Below are 17,213 nucleotides of genomic sequence, written 5' to 3'. Positions count from 1 at the left end.
AGCCTGACCAACATGGAGAAACCCCGTCTCTACTAAAAATAGTAATAAAGAAATAAACAACAAAATTAGCTGGGTGTGGTTGCACATGCCTGTAATCCCAGCTACTCAGGAGGCTGAGGCAGGAGAATCGCTTGAACCTGGGAGACGGAGGTTGCTGTGAGCCAAGATGACACCATTGCACTCCAGCCTGGGCAACAAGAGCGAAACTCCGTCTCAAAAAAAAAAAAAAAAAAAAAAAGACTGTGGCAATAGTCTAGGCAAGAAATAATGAGAACGTGAGCTGGTGGCAAGAGACAATGGGAAAAAAACGACTAATGGAAAACACCAGCAAGGTAGAATTGAGAGTATGTACCTAGTAATTAGAAGTGAGGGTAGAGGAGGAGGAAGAGGCAAGGATGACTACTACAAGGTTTTCAGCCTTGACCAGGGCAGTCACAAATTTAACACATGCAAGGAAATTATTAATTTCAATTTTCGTCTTCCCACTGTCTCTGGCTCATGTAAATCCAATGTCTATGGGTCTGATAACTACCAGGTCCAACAACGACATTCCAAACCTTTCTAACAATAGCTAACATTATTACCTATACGCTATATCACAGGCACTGTGCCCTACATTTCCTTCTCCTTTAATTCTCCCTAAAGAGGAGCTCTAACACCTCACTCTTTCTTTGTGCTATTATCTCATCTAATCCTCAAAATACCCTGAATCAGAGCTACTATCATCCCCATTCTACAGATGAGAACACTAAAACTTAGAAACACAAAGGAACTTCCCAAGGTCATGAAGCAAAAGAGAGAGCAGTTATTCAAACCAAGGCAGTCAGCCTCAGAACACAAGCTCTCAGCCACTTTGATGCCCTGTAAAACAGCGGTCAGATCTGTAAACAAAAGCGAAAGGGAGGCAACAATGAATCACAATCTGCCTAGAACTTTCAGGGACGCGAAAGAAAGATACAAGTTCTATTTAAAAACTAATACCCAAATAGACTGCAAGTTTAAATGTTTAACTGAAGGAGATTTTTTTTTTTCATCTAATATCATGAAGGTGATTTTTGTTTGTTTGCCTTGGAAAATAAATTCAAGTGACAAGATTTGTTTTTGTTTGTTATATTAGAAATTTCTCTCCATACCCTTTATCAAATGAGAATTGCTGTGCCTTGAGAAGGTCTGTGAGGAAATGATTGCACAATTGTGCCAGTTCATGCTGTCTGCTTGTCACAGGACTTCCTCTGGGCCTTCTTGTAGTCACTGTGCTGACAGTGGACGGGGACTCTCACCCTTATCTCAGTATAGACGCACATTTCAATATAATCCAATACGGCCCAAAGGCAAATTATGCTAGTGGGAAGGTTTTCCAAACTTCCCAGAATTCTAAGAATTCTCCTTTCCCTGACAATCTCTTTTTTTTCTTTTTGAGACGGAGTCTCGCTCTGTCGCCCAGGCTGGAGTGCAGTGGCATGATCTTGGCTCACTGCAAGCTCCAGCTCCCGGGTTCACGCCATTCTCCTGCCTCAGCCACCCGAGTAGCTGGGACTACAGGCGCCAGCCACCATGCCCAGCTAATTTTTTTGTATTTTTAGTAGAGACGGGGTTTCACCGTGTTAACCAGGATAGTCTTGATCTCCTGACCTCGTGATCCACCCGCCTTGGCCTCCCAAAGTGCTGGGATTACAGGCGTGAGCCACCGCGCCCAGCCCGACCATCCCTTTAACCCATATGGTTGCATCATATCTAGGAGTAATGTGTAAGTTTAACAGTAATTTGTGTCCATATTCTCTGGTTATGTTATAAATGGAAAAAAGAGTTGAATTGTTCAATGCATCCAACACTTTACTTACTCCACACCTTTCTGCAAAATGCTCACAATAAACCTCCTGTCTACATTCTGTTCCAATGAAAACTTTAGTCATACTTTACATTTATTATTAATATAACATGCTATGTAAACGTACAGGAGCCTGACAAATGACAATCTACTTACATAATTTAAATAACACAAGTGCTTGCTGCAGTCTTTATTAGTACACAGCTTTGTTATGGCTTCTTAGAAATAATTTTAAAAAGTGCATGATTCTTGTGGGTTACTCTGTTTAGGAAAGATTACAGATAACACATTTCTAAGAATGAATTAGTCAACTGTATATAGGTTCAGATTAGAAAATATTAAATAAATACAGGGAAAAATATTTTTAATTAGCTTAATTTATATATGAAGACATATTATTTAATTTGTTTTTGAGACAGGGTCTCTCCCTGTCACCCAGACAGGTGTGCAATGGCACAAACACAACTCATTGCGGCCTGGACCTCCTGGCCTCAGGTACTATGCCTAGCTAATTTTTTTTATTTTTTGTAGAGATGCATTCTATGTTGCCCAGGCTGGTCTTGAACTCCTGGCCTCAAGTGATCCTCCCATCTTTACCTTCCAAAGGGTTGGGATTACAAGCCTAAGCCACTGCACCCAGTCCCATTTTACTTAAATATCAAATTCAAATCTTCAGTGTTCTACTTATTTTGGGTGTTAATTCCATTATACATGGTCTTATTTCAGTAATTTCCATATTGTGCCAGACAAGATATAAAAATAATTCAACTCCAGTCAATAATACTATCTGTCTTCATGTGACCAGGATGAAAAGCTTCTGCTCCCAACATGGAAGCCACAGTAAGAAAAGAATCTCTCTAATCCACTAGCAACAAGCAATTAATACTATAGTTTGGAATAATACTAGGACATTAGCATTCTAATTCCAGCAAACAAGGACTGACTCTTCAAAATTCAACTTTGGTTAAGAAATGCTGAGTACAACTTTGGTTAAGAAACACTGAGGTCATGGATAAAGAGTCACAGATGCCGATGCCAAGGGTACAGACACTGACAAAAGTAGCCCCAATAAGATGGCAGGATTTGTGGGTGGTGTCTTTCCTTCAATAACAAATGCATTCAGAAGGTTCAGGAGCATGATTTAGTTTTTCTCAAAATGTCGTGACATCCTGCTGAATCTTCTCCCACTAGGCCTGCTGGGACCAGAGAAATCGATCACATTTTTCAAGCATGCTTTGTATCAAGGCCCTGAAATCCCAAAGAAAAGAAACAAGCAAATTTAGTTGTCATTGTTCATTCTTCACAGAAAACTTAAAAACTAGAGTTTCAGAGGATTCAAAAAGTTGACTGATTCTGTGCATCAAAAGACACAATGCACAGAGTGAAAAGGCAACCTACAGAATGGAAGAAAATATTTGCAAATCATATATCTGATAAGGGGTTAATATCCAGAATATCGGAGAACTCTTACAGCAAGAACAACAAAAACACCCAACCTGATTCAACATAGGCAAAGGACTTGAATAGGTATTTCTTCAAAGACAATTATATAAATGGTCAATAAGCATATGAAAAAATGCTCAACATCTCTAATCACTAGAAAAATGCAAATCGAAACCACAATGAGATATATAGTACCTGACACCCACTGGGATAGCTACTGTTTAACAAAAAACAACAGAAAATGACAAATGTGGGGCTAGCACATGGAGAAATTGGAACCTTTGTGCACTGCTGGCAGGAAAGTAAAATGGTGCAGTCTCTACAGAACAGTATGGTGGTTCCTCAAAAAATTAAAAATAGAATTACCATATGATTCCAGAATTCCACTTTCAGGTATATACCCAAAAGAACTGAAAGCAGTGTCTGGAAGACATATTTGTATACTCATATTCATAGCAGTGTTATTCACAATAGCCAGAAAGTGGAAGCAATTCAAGTGTCTGTCAACAGATGAATGGATAAACAAAAGGTGGCATATATATACAACAGAATATTATTCAGCCTTAAGTAGAAAGGAAATCCTGACACATGCTACAACGTGGATAAACCTTTAGGACGCTATGCTCAGTGAAACAGGCCGGTCACAAAATGACAAATGTATTAATTCCACTGAGATGAGGTATTTAGAATAGTAAAATTAATAAAAACAGAAAGTAGAACTGTGGTTGCCAGGGGCTAGGTAGAGGAAATAAGTTGCTGTTTAATGGGTGTGGAGTTTCAGTTTTGCAAAATGAAAAAGTTCTAGAGACTGGATGCAAAACAATGTGAATAACTTAATACCACTGAGCTGAACATTTTTAAATTGTTAAGATGATAAATTTTATGTGTATTATACCACAAAAAAAAATTACTGAGACATTAGGTATCTGGTACTAGTAATTTTTTTTTTTTCTTCAGTTTTGCTCTTGTTGCCCAGGGTGGAGTGCAATGGCGTGATCTTGGCTCACTGCAATCTCCGCCTGCTGAGTTCAAGCGATTCTCCTGCCTCAGCTTCCCGAGTAGCTGAGATTTACAAGTGTCTGCCACCATGTCCAGTTAATTTTTTTTGTATTTTCTTTTTAGTAGAGACAGGGTTTCACCATATTGGTCAGGCTGGTCTCGAACTCCTGACCTCAGGTTATCCACCTGCCTCAGCTTCCCGAGTAGCTGGGATTTACAAGTGTCTGCCACCATGTCCAGTTAATTTTTTTTGTATTTTCTTTTTAGTAGAGACAGGGTTTCACCATATTGGTCAGGCTGGTCTCGAACTCCTGACCTCAGGTTATCCACCTGCCTCGGCCTCCCCAAGTACTGGGATTATAGTCATAAGCCACCGTACCCAGCCAGATACCAGTTTTTTTTGTTTTTTTGTTTTTTTTTTTTTGAGATGGAGTCTCGCTCTGTCACCAGGCTAGAGTACAGTGTCATGTTCTCGGCTCACTGCAACCTCCACCTTCTGAGTTCAAGCAATTCTCCTGCCTCAGCCTCCCAAGTAGCTGGGACTATAGGCACGCGCCTCCACGCCCAGCTAATTTTTATACTCTTTTTTTTTAGTAGAGATGGGGTTTCACCATGTTGGCCAGGATGGTCTCAATCTCTTGACCTCATGATCTGCCCACCTCGGCCTCACAAAGAGCTAGGATTACAGGCGTGAACCACCACGACCAGCCTGGTACCAGTAATATTTTTAAAGAATCAAGGACATATCAGATTATTCAGGTTAATCTGAACAGCATCTTGGTCATGACTGTGAATGAAATATTACTTTAGCCTCTTCCCTTAATTACCAGATCAGTCTCAGTCTCCTCATGTTAGTGATGGGTCGGGACTAAATGATCTCCACATCTACCTCTGAAAGTCTGTGGCCTTCTACCTTCTCCAAGCACTATGCAGAGGGTAGGACAAACTGGTATTACCTCTGCCTTTTCTCAGCAATCCTCAGGATATCGCAGGTTCTGGTAAACTTCTCTGACAACTCAAGGGCTAGACCACATTCCTGTAGCAGTGACCAAGCCCGATCTGGGCCCATGGCCTTAGCTAACAGAAGTGCCACATTCTCCACATTGATGGGGGAAGGCCCATCACTGAGGCTCCCATTTAGTGACTCCTGGGGGGCTGGCCTCGTGCTCTTGCTCTGTATGAGATGAAGGAGAAGCTTCCATTCCTCCACGGTCTCTGGGATCCAACCTACACGCACACAGGGAAACGTCAGTTTGACCACTCTTAGCACGCTGACTGGATGCAGGAGATGGTAAAAACTGTGAAAATGTTTAATGCCAAAACATAAAAATATTCAAGAACACAATCTCATCACCCTAACACAAGTTGTTTTCTGAAAATTTGTTGTATAAATTGTTCATGAGAAAGAGAAGCCACAAAATTAACTTTGATTTTTTTCTTTTCTTTTTAAAGACAGACAGGGTCTCACTACCATGTTGCCCAGGCTGGTCTTCAACTCCTGAGCTCAAGCAAACCTCCCACCACAGCCTCCCAAAGTGCTGGGATTACAGGCATGAGCTACCACACCGGGGCAGCTTCAGAATTCTTTCAACCACTCAGTAACTACCCAGGGCATATCCTATGCTAGGCACTGGATATGTAATGAAGAACGGAAGAGACACAATCCCTGTACTCTTGTGGAGCCTACAGTCTAGTATAAGAGACAAAACTTAAACACGTAAGTAAATATATACTTATAAAGTATGCTAAGCACTACGAAAAAAAAGAACAAGGAAGCATCAGAGAGAGTGGCTGATTCTGCCTGGAAGATCTGAGAAGGGCTCTATGAGGAAGTGACATTGAAGCAGAAAGCTAAAAGACGAGACAAGCTTAGAGGACATATGCATGGGGCCCACATAATGTGAAAACTTGGAGTAGGAGCCATCAGAAATAAGGGGCCTGCATTTCTGATAAAGGAAACATGGAAGACAATGTGACACAGGAAAGAACTTGATGAATTCAAGGAATTTTTCTTTTCCTTTTTGTTTTGAGACCAAGTCTTGCTCTGTTGCCCAGGCTGGAGTGCAGTGGTGTAATCTCAGCTCACTGCAACCTCCGCCTCCCAGGTTCAAGCAATTCTCCTGCCTCAGCCTCTCAAGTAGCTGGGATTACAAGCATGAGCCACCATGCCCAGTTATTTTTTGTATTTTTAGTAGAGACGGGGTTTCACCATGTTGGCCAGGCTGGTCTCAAACTCCTGACCTCAGGTGATCTGCCCACCTCGGCCTCTGAAAGTGCTGGAATTACAAGCGTGAGCCACTGCGCCTGGCCAGAATCTTCTTTAATTAATGGGAAATTAAAAAAAAAAAAAAAAAAAAAAAGAGCCTAAGCACAAATTTTGGAGGAAGTCCTTGGTCCGAACCCCAGCTCCAGCATTTACTATTAGTAGCTGTGTGACTTTGGGCCAATTAACTGTCCCTTCTGTACCTCTGTTATCTGGAAAGTGGAAATAATAGTAACTATCCCCAGAGTTTGTTCTCTCATTTAAAACAACATATGGAAAGCACATAGTATAGGGCCTAACACATAGTAGGCACTCATGAAATAGAAAAGTTGCCTGTAGTTTATTCTTAATTGTGATTTCATAACATATCAAGGGCTATAGGTAAAAAACAAAAACAAAAACTCCACAAATGTGACAACTAAGTAGAATCATATATTAAATACATGATCATTGAAAGGTTCACCAAATTTTTTTGTTGAGAGGTCTGGAGTAACTTCTAAAAACTGACAACCAAGAGTAACCAGTTAGGATTGACATACCATTGTCCCCTTCCATCAGGCTCATATCATTCAGATACACAATATTGATGAAGGCCTCTCTTCTTCTCTCCAGCTCCAAACAGAGAATTAGATATCCAGGCCAGAAACTTTAAAGAGACCAAAGTTGAAGAAAGGAATAAAAGGCCATGAATTTATCTGGAGCTGTGCTGCCCAAAACAGTAGACACAGTCACATGTGGCTATTTCAATTTAAATTAATTAAAAGTAAATAACATCTGAAAGTCAGTTTTTCAGTTAACATATTCACATTTCAAGTAGTCAGTGGCTACATGTGGCTAGTGGCCACCACTGGACAGTTCAGTAGAATATATCTCCACTATCACAGAAAGTTCTATTAGATGACCCTGATCTAGGGGGGGGGAAAAAAAAACTAGCAGCAAATGCTGACATTGGAGGCCAAGCTCCAATTATAAGGCATTTAAGCTTTATTCACTTTATACACTTTAAAATTCAATACAAACCTAGCATATTTCTTCCCCAAATATGCAAACCTTGGAAGTCTTCCTTGACTCTTCCTCCTCCTTCATTTGCTATATCCAATATCAGCATGTCCCACCGCATTTTCCTTTGAAATGCCCACTGGATGTGCTCCTTTTGCTGCCCTACTAATCACCAATCCACTCATATCTGAATTACTCCAACAGCTTCCTAGCTGGCCTTCTGTCTCCAGCCTTCTCATGTATGACATCAGAAATGATCTCTAGAAAGCTCCACTTTCATTACACAATTTTTGCACCAAATAGTTTAGTCTAAAAGGGTCTCTACTGATAACTAAATTCTTCTACCAGCTTTCAAGGTCCTGCATGATTTTGTCACCCACCACCTGGCCAGACTCAGCCCTCATTACAGTGAACAAATATGTATCAAGTGCCTACCCCTATACAAATTAGATATAGACATTATGAGGGAAAAGAAAGACACAAGTCGCTATCTCCAAAAGATTATAATCCAGTTGGAGCCATAAGACAGTATCACCAGGCAATAAATAACTGACTGAAGTGTGACATGGATAATAAGCAATGCCAGTTTTCCACGCCCTTGCTCTGTTTCTCTCACCTAACTCACCCTCTCCTGGCTCCTTTATAAATACAAATCCTACCCAGGTTTTAGGTTTTACCTCCAAAATCTCACCTCCTCCCTGAGTCCTTCACCAGCGATGCTATTGAACCCATTTTGATCTCTCTCTTACTGTATTAATTATAAAAGTCTGTATCAATTATAATTGGTATCACATAATCTGGTGCTTAATTAAATACTATCTACATGCCTGAGAACTGGGGCTGGCAACTAAGCAGAGGGAGTGGAAGGGAATTAGCTAAGGCTATTTAAAAAAAAAAAAAAAAAAAAAAGCACGACATTTAAATGGAAAAAAGATGTTTAATTTACTATCACTTAAAACAAAAAGGTACTTTTAAATAGCAAAGAGAATCCCCAAATACTAATGTGTATTAATTCAGACCCTTAACTATAAGGTTGTTAACTGAAATGTTTCTAACCTTAACTTCAGTTTCTAAAAAATTCTCACTTACCCACAAGACCTGCAGATGTCTGTCATTTTCTCTTTGGTTATAAAATCTGCGGGAAGTTTAATTAGATGAAGGATCAGCTGACTGTAACCCCAAGAAAGCAAGTGTGAATGAGGCCTATGAAATGAAAAGGAATCAGTAAATTAGATAGGAAATAAACTCTAGAAAATGCTTATTTATCATCTAATAGTTAAGAATAGAGTTTAACTGCATTCTATTACTACATTTTAAAAACACTGCTATTTGGCTTTTGACAAATTAAAAATAGCTATTTTTCCTATAACCTGTTTATTTTTAAAGATTAGATACTTTAGGTAATCAAAAGCAAAAGAAATAAATTCTTTTTTCTTCAAAAATTAGATACTTTAGGTAATCAAAAGCAAAAGAAATAAATTCTTTTTTCTTCTTTTAATTCTATGATTCCATCACTCACAGATAACCATTGCATATCCTTCCAGACTTTTTGCTAGGAATATAAGACAGGCATTTGGGGGTCTTTTAAGAAGCTTCTCCTGGGGGGAAACACAAGCAATAGTTCTGACACAAGTACCAGTGTGTACTTTGTGTTAATTTTATTTTATTTTTAAAGTCCTAAATCAGGTTATGTCTAGAAATTCCTTGACACATTTTTAGGAAGAAAACACATACATACCTATCTCCCTAAAACCCCCACCCAGTTTTATCCTCTCACAGGCTTAATCACCAAGGTCTCTTAATGTGGACCCATGAAAAACCTGCAGGGGGTCAGCTGTGCAAAGTTTTGCATGACTGCATTTTTCTAAAAGGAATCATCAGAGTCTTATAGGGTGACCCAAAAAAATTTCAGAACCACTAAGAAATACACTTAATCTCATTACTACCATGACTTGGGTCAGTCTCTTCCATAGCTATTTCTAAAGTGAGCCCAGAATGCCGTATGTGAATAAACCAGTTCCATTCCAAAGGAACACTGGAGCTTAATCCTTAGAAATAAGACTCCTAGCCAGGCACAGTGGCTCATGCCTATAATCCCAGCACTTTGTGAGGCCAAGGCAGGTAGATCGCTTGAGCCCAGGAGATCGAGACCAGCCTGGGCCATAAGGCAAAATCTCATCTGTACAAAAAATTAGCTGGGCAGAGTGGTGTGCTCCTGTATTCCCAGATACTCAGGAAGCTAAGGTTGGAGGGGTTAATCACCTGAGCCTAGGAGGTCAAGGCTGAAGGAAGCCATGATCTTAGCACCACATTCCAGCCTAGGCGACATAGTGAGATCCTGTCTCAAAAAAAAAAAGTAAAGAAAAAAAGGAAGAAAGAGGACTTCTTCTGTACCTGGGATAACCTTCATCATCCATTGTGCTGGTGCTTGGTGGAGCATCAAGGGACACTGCCAAAAGCAGCCAATCCAACCTTAAAGACTCTGGTTGCAGAAGGGACTCAAGAAAAGATGACCTAAGAGAAAGTTGGGGAAAAAAGTCACCAATCTTCACGCTAAGAAATAAAACATAAAATGTGGGGAGTGTGAAGAAAATCTGATTAAGAGATGAATATAGAAGAAGAAATAACTTGAAAACTCTTCTGCTACAAAATGTCTAGAAATGCTGGTGACTAAGCTCCAAGATAACAAAGGAAATGTCAAAGGGCCAAAAAAGAAAAAAAAAAAAAAGGGAGAGAGAGAGAAAGAAAGAGACAAATAAAAACCAGTGTGGCCAAGGTAGGAAGATCACTGAGGCCATAAGTTTGAGGCTGTAGTATGCTATGATCACACCCGTGAATAGCCACTGCATCCAGCTTGGGCAACATTGTGGCAAATGTGAACCAATCAAAAGAAGAAAGGAGGAAGCTGCTAGTCTAATAAGCCAGGGGCACAGGTCACAAGTGTTACACCCATGGGGAGACAGAAAATCAGACATCAGCCTAAAAAGAGAAGAGCTGGAACTGAGATCTATGTCAATAAAAAGGTGGCAGTGAATCTACTCACTGCAAAGACAATAAGAAGCTTATCTTCTTAGTTCAGGCCCTGAATCAAGGGATTAATCTTGCACTGATCTGAGAATCCCTGAGAGGGAGTGAAGAAGTGTGGTACATGCACGTTTGTGATGTGTGCTGTGACATGTGGCAGAATGTTACAAGGCCTCCCAAATCCTCCTCTTCCATAGTATGTGCCTCAACCCCTTGGTAATTAACAGTAACAATGTGACACCTGCTTATAAAAGAGAAACAATGCCCTGTCAAAAGAAAAGAGAGTCTGCAAATATGCTCTCCTTCTCACCGCTGATCTTCAGGTCTTGATTTCACCAGACTGTCTAAATAGGCCAAAAACTCAGCAGGATGATGATAACAAAGTTGTATGATATCCGATGGCAAAATGGATGGATAGAACTTGATTAAGGATCGAAGAGCAGATTCCCCAAACTTTTCATACAACCTGCATTTAAAAACAAAACACTTTAGTCTCTAATTTCAGTGAAATGATATAACTTGGTTACATTTAGGTTACTTATTACAAAGGAAAATAAATATACTAACAGAATCTGCCTCATATGCAAACGAGTAACACATTAGAGACTAAAATACACAAAAAAATGCATGTGCTTTAGTTCATATAAACAATATATAGGACAACTTACCGGGTAGCATAAACAACCAACAACGGACTATCAAAAGGAACCTTGTCATCTAGTAACTTTAACTTTGTTGGTAGATCTCCTTTTTCCATCTCCATATACACAGGATTGGAACTTGCCATTTCTGAAATATAAAGCATATCCTTTTCCAAACTTTATCTCTTAGGCGGAAATATTCAATTTATGAACATGTTCATTCAGCAATCATTAGTCACGTACCTACTGTGTGGACCTATTATGTGCAAGGCCCAATGTTTGTTAAGCATTGTAAGAGAAACAAATAAAAGAACGAGATGTAATCTCTACTTTTAAGAACCTTAAAATCAAATTCGGAGGCAAAGCATATTAAAAGTTTTAAATAAGACAAAGCAACATATAATTAATACATCAGTGACTATTACTGTTAAAATAATGAGTATCTAGGCCTATATATAGCGACTGTCCATATAAGCACACATCAAAAACCAATATACATAGCTATCATCAATGCCAAGTTGCTCAGTTTTTTCTAGAACTAGTATTCCTACTCCATCTTTTAGAATTAAATTCAATGAAATTAATTTTAAAATATTTGACCTTTTTTAAAAGATATCAGTATAGCAAATATTCATTCTCTGAAGAACAAAAGATTTGACTTTTTGGAATAACCAAGTCATTTAAAGTCAAGTCTGGTGAAAGAAGTGAGTGATGATCTAAAACTATTTGTGGTTTAAAAAAAAAAAAAAAAAAGTATGAATCTAAAGTAAAGTGGGTTTTTTTCCAAGTAGTTTTCTTTTTTAGTTTTTTAGAAACAGGGTCTCATTCTGTTGCCCAGGCTGGAGTGCAGTGGCGATCACTTCAACCTTGAACTCCTGGCTCTGTGTGTGTGTGTGTGTGTAGCGACGGGGTCTTCCTACGTTGCCTAGCTGCAGTGCCTGTGTGTGCACACATGTACACATGCGTGTGTGGAGAGACAGGGTCTTGCTACGTTGCCTAGCTGCAATACCTGGGTGTGTGCATGTGTGTGTGTGTAGAGACAAGGTCTTGAAATGTTGTCTAGCCTGGCATGTGTGTGTGTTTATGTGTATGTGTGTGTAGACAGGGTGTTGCTACATTGCATAGGCTGGTGTGTGTTTTTGTGTGTGTAGAGACAGGGTCTTGCTACGTTGCGCAGGCTGGGCAAGTATTTTTCAACTGGCTCTGAAGATAAATCCCAAATAATAGTTCCAAAAGCTGTTTCCCATAATTATAACATCATTAGAAGGGTGAGGCCTACTAACCAGGTTCTAAGAGCCAACACTCAATTTCTGATACATGCTTTTTTAAAAAAGTCATTTTTTTCCCAGTCTCATTGTTTCCCATTTGACTGTGTCAGGCAATAAGTACTTTAAAGGAATTCAGAGGAGGAAGCCATTCAGAGGTTTGGGGAAGCCTGATGACTGTGTGGGAGCTAAACCAGACATATCCACCTAAATTCAAGTAAGCAGCCATATCACTCAAATTGCCCACCATGCTTCCTCTAGCCAGCACTGGTAGTAACAATTATCACTCTGGCTGATGGAGACTCTTTTCTGCTCTTCTGTGACTGGGTATGATCACATAATAGAGACAGATAACAGTAAATTTACAATAAGTAATAATGTCACCATTTGAACTTACCTGAGGAGAAATAACTTGTTTCTTATTTCACACACAAGACAATCTACCTCAACTCAGAAAAAAAAAATTATTATGCTTTTAACTGCTATATTTGAATTAAAGCAGATCTGTAACTATAGACCCATGTTTCTAGAAAGCTAAAATATCTTTAAGTAATATGACATAAAAATGTATCTCTATTCACTTTTGGTAATGAATGAAAAGTTTGCTTAAAGTCTAAATTGTTAGAAATATGGCATATGGCATCTGTTATTCAAGTAGGATTTCGAATTAAGAATTCACTTCTTCAAAAACATGGGACTATGGCTGCAGAAAGGGCAATGCATATAGTTTTTAGGGTATGAGAACTGGTTTCTATTATATGTCAGGATGACATATGTGACCTTCAGCCAAGGTAGATACTGCTGGCTATGCACCAAAGTCTCTGAGGCAGACATGTAAGCAAGCTCTTCACCTATATTCATTCTTTTCCTCCTGGACAGGTTACATTTCCCAGTCTCCTTTGCAGTTAGTTGTGGCCATATGATAGAATTCTCATCAATGGAAATGTGTACAGAAGAGATGTAAGCCACTACCAGGCCAGGCCTGTAAGACAGCACTTTCTACATGCTTTCCCCAGACATAGCAACCCAAACACAACCACAACCCTTAAGGGAAGCTGGAGCTGAAAATAATGGAAGGAACTTGGAATGCCAGAATGCTGAATTACCACCTGGAAGACAGCTACCCACTGACCTGGAATACCTGTCCTGGACTGTTACATGAGCAAGAAATACACTTCTATTTATGTCTGAGTTACTACATTATCAGATATTTATCACAGCAGTTTAGCTACCTAAGATCTCTCTCTGCCTTAGACTGCTTATCTATAAAATGGAATAACACCATCTACTCCAAAGATTATTGTAAGGATGAAATAAGACAATGCTGAAAAGTGTTTACCATAATATCTGCCAGACAATAAGTACCTCATATAGTATTTCTGTATTAGTAAGTTACATGACAGATTTTCTTCTTTTAATACATCTGCATTTATAAACATTTTATTTTAACCTCAACTTCCCCAGCACTGCTCTACCATTTTCTGAATGTCATTATCAGAGAAATAAAACTGATTTCTAGGGCCAGGCATGGTGGCTCACACCTATAACCCCAGCATTTTGGGAGGCCAAGGTGGGAAGACTGCTTTGAGGTCAAGAATTCAAGACCAACCTGGGCAACACAGTAAGACCCCATCTCTATAAAATATGAAGAAATCAGAGGGTACAGTGGCACATGCCTGTAATCCCATGACTCCAAAAATTGAGGCAGGAGGATTGCTTGAACCCAAGGGATCAAGGGATCAAGGCTACAGTGAGCCATGATCACACCACTGCATTCCAGCCTGGGCACAGAGACCCTGTCTCTAAAAATAAAAAATAGGGCCAGGCACAGTGGTTCATGCCTGTGATCCCAACACTTTGGGAGGCCAAGGCAGGTGGATCACTTGAGGTCAGGCGTTTGAGACCAGCCTGGCCAACATGGCAAAACCCCATCTCTACTAAAATACAAAAATTAGCTGGGTGTGGTGGTGCATGCCTGCAGTCCCAGCTACTTGGGAGGCTGAGGCAAGAGGCAAGAGAATCACTTGAACCCAGGAGGCGGAGGTTGCAGTGAGCCAAGATGGCGCCACTGCACTTTAGCCTGGGCAACAGAGTGAAACTCTGTCTCAAAAAAAATAAAATAAAATAAATAAAAATTTAAAAACTAATTTCTTATAATCCAGTTGTAAATTTAACCAATGTCTGAAAGAACTATTAAAAGTTAAAATGAATGGAAAACAGAATGAAGGGTTGACCAGAACAGATGTGATTTTCTACTTAAATCTTTTTTTTAAACCCCAAAATTCAAAACTGCTAATGTTTTTTAATACAAATTTCTATCTTTGATAAGGCAATCTGAGTATTACCTTTCAATCCTTCAATAAAAGTATCCCAAACAGAAGGGCTATTACTGTAACTAAGCTTGATACTCTCCTTCACTCTTTTCAAGTCCAGGAGAAAAAAGTACTTCTTCAGGAATTGGCAAGCCAGAATTTCAGGAGAGTACTGTTGCAAAGTGTGGTCCACATGTCCACTGGTGCTTTTGATCTTAGAATTCAATACATTCAACTCCAAACATAATGTTGTCAATTCAGCCAGGTCGTTCTGAAGACCACTTGCAATGGCGCATGGAGAACATATTTGAAACAGGTCATCCAAAGACTCCCTTGGACTCCTTACACATTCCCATGCTGTTTTATCAACAGTTTCTTCATTGCCTAAAGAGTCCCTTTTTTCTTTTTCATTATCTTCATCTAATATTCCCTTTTTTGATTCATTAACTAATAGTACGTCCTGGTTCAATTTCATGGATGAGTTGTCAGTATCTGAAACGCCTGAAAAGTCCTTCATGGCAAATGTTTTTTCTAAATGTGAAAGCCACTCTTGTAAAACCATTCTCAGAGACTCGGATTCAAATAAAACCAGAGGGTCCTGTAGCTTGGTCCTATACAAGACAGACAAGTATGAAATTTATGTTTCATGTGTTTTTCGTAAAACAACTTAATTCGTACTAAATTAACCTAACCAATGTAACATAGTCATCTGGAATAAACGTTACTTTTCAACTCTTTAAATAAAAACTATCTCAACAAGATGACAAAACAGAGAACATAAACTTTGTAGTGTTTTACTAATTCTTTTTTTTTTTTTTTTTTTGAAATAGGGTCTTGTTTTGTCACCCAGGCCGGAGTGCAATGTCACAAACATAGCTCACTGCAGGCTCAAGTGATCCTCCCGCCTCAGCCTCCTGAGTAGCTGGGAATACAGGTACATGCCACTACACCCACTACACCCAGCTACTTTTGGTATTTGGGGTTTCATCATGTTGCCCTGGATGGTCTCAAACTTCCGAGCTCAAGCGATCCGCCCACCTCAGCCTTTCAAAATGCTGGGATTACAGTCATGAGCCACCACGCCCAGCCTAATTCTTCAATTTCAACTCCAAATGAGGCTACCTCTGCCCCAAACTGTCTCAGGACCACTACTGATGGACTCAGAAAATCATTCCCATTCTAGGCTTGTGTGAAGGCTGCCAATCTTCTCAGTTGTTTTACATACAAAGCTAGGAATACTGGAAGTCAAATACCAAAAAATTAACGTGAAAAAAATCTTATTGCTGCCAAGAATGAAAACTTCAGTGCCTGGGTTTTTCCTATTAGTCCTAGGAAGGCAACTTGGACTTAACAAAAGGAAAGACCATTTATAGCAACTTCTCTAATCAACTATATATTTCATATAAGGCCCATAAAAAACTTACAATATAATGATTCACTTCATTTACTAAACTGCCTTGAGAAGCCACTATAAAAGTTTCTCATTATACTCACATTGCTTCTGCTGTTGCTACTTTAAGCTCCTGGAACCTGTCTTCTTCTGGAGGTGGACTAGTTACCTCTTTTTCCTCCCTAAGAAAGTGTGAAAAATAACAATAACATTCACAAGAGTTAGAGGGGATCAGAGCTTTTTTTTTTGAGACAGGGTCTCACTCTGTTGCCCAGGCTGGAGTGCAGTGACGTGATCTCGGTTCATTGCAACCTCCGCCTCCCGGGTTCAAGCAATTCTCCCTGCCTCAGCCTCAGAGCTTTCTTAGACAAATATTTCTTTTTTCATTTTTTTTTTTTTTTTTTTTTTGAGACAGAGTCACACTCTGTTGCCTAGGCTGGAGTGCAGTGGCATGATCTCTGCTCACTGCAAGCTCCACCTCCCAGGTTCAAGCCATTCTCCCGCCTCAGCCTCCCGAATAGCTGGGACTACAGGCACCCGCCACCATGCCTGGCTAATTTTGTTTTTGTATTTTTAGTAGAGATGGGGTTTCATCATGTTAGTCAGGATGGTCTCGATCTCCTGACCTCGTGATCCACCCGCCTCGGCCTCCCAAAGTGCATGAGCCACCGCGCCTGGCCCTTAGACAAATATTTCTCACGCTTACTAAACGGCAAGTATTATACTCATGTTACATCAGAAAAATAGATGAATAGAAAAGGTGGTCCTTGGCCTCAAGGTGATAAACTCCAGTAAGCTCTCATTAGAAAGAAAGGCATGCAAACAACTAAGTATAATTTTAAAAAAGAATAAGTTGAATACCAAAGAGCAGCTCTTTAAAGAGCATTGTGATATGAAAGCAGAGAAAACGAAATAATTTTTCTGAGTAGGGAAAGGAACATATTCCTAAGGAGGTATTATTTGTGTCACAAAAAATGGCGGGAGAATACTCTGGAAAGAAGACATAGCATGAAGAAAGGTAGTGAAGTGTCAACGTACACACTTAGTTC

General features: G+C 39.6%; 1 protein-coding gene across 6 annotated transcripts in view; it reads right to left on the bottom strand.

Moving 5' to 3' along the window:
- Window positions 1-1,815: 1,815 nt before the first annotated feature.
- HPS5 (HPS5 biogenesis of lysosomal organelles complex 2 subunit 2) overlaps window positions 1,816-17,213 on the bottom strand; it is a 44,068-nt gene continuing 28,670 nt past the window's right edge. For all 6 annotated transcript variants that reach the window (XM_009246539.4, XM_063728518.1, XM_002821982.5 and 3 more), the window contains 9 exons: window positions 16,269-16,346; window positions 14,808-15,385; window positions 11,225-11,345; window positions 10,867-11,022; window positions 9,927-10,046; window positions 8,622-8,735; window positions 7,073-7,179; window positions 5,227-5,497; window positions 1,816-3,076 (listed from right to left, as the gene is read on the bottom strand). In XM_009246539.4, coding sequence (XP_009244814.1) covers window positions 3,016-3,076; window positions 5,227-5,497; window positions 7,073-7,179; window positions 8,622-8,735; window positions 9,927-10,046; window positions 10,867-11,022; window positions 11,225-11,345; window positions 14,808-15,385; window positions 16,269-16,346 — 1,606 coding nt within the window. In that variant the 3' untranslated portion in view covers window positions 1,816-3,015. The remainder of the gene's footprint in view (window positions 3,077-5,226; window positions 5,498-7,072; window positions 7,180-8,621; window positions 8,736-9,926; window positions 10,047-10,866; window positions 11,023-11,224; window positions 11,346-14,807; window positions 15,386-16,268; window positions 16,347-17,213) is intronic.

This window comes from Pongo abelii, chromosome 9 (genome assembly GCF_028885655.2).
Source record: "Pongo abelii isolate AG06213 chromosome 9, NHGRI_mPonAbe1-v2.0_pri, whole genome shotgun sequence".
Taxonomy (NCBI): Eukaryota; Metazoa; Chordata; class Mammalia; order Primates; family Hominidae; genus Pongo; species Pongo abelii.
The sequence above is the reverse complement of the archived record's forward strand: the minus strand, read 5'-3'. Positions and strand labels throughout refer to the sequence as shown.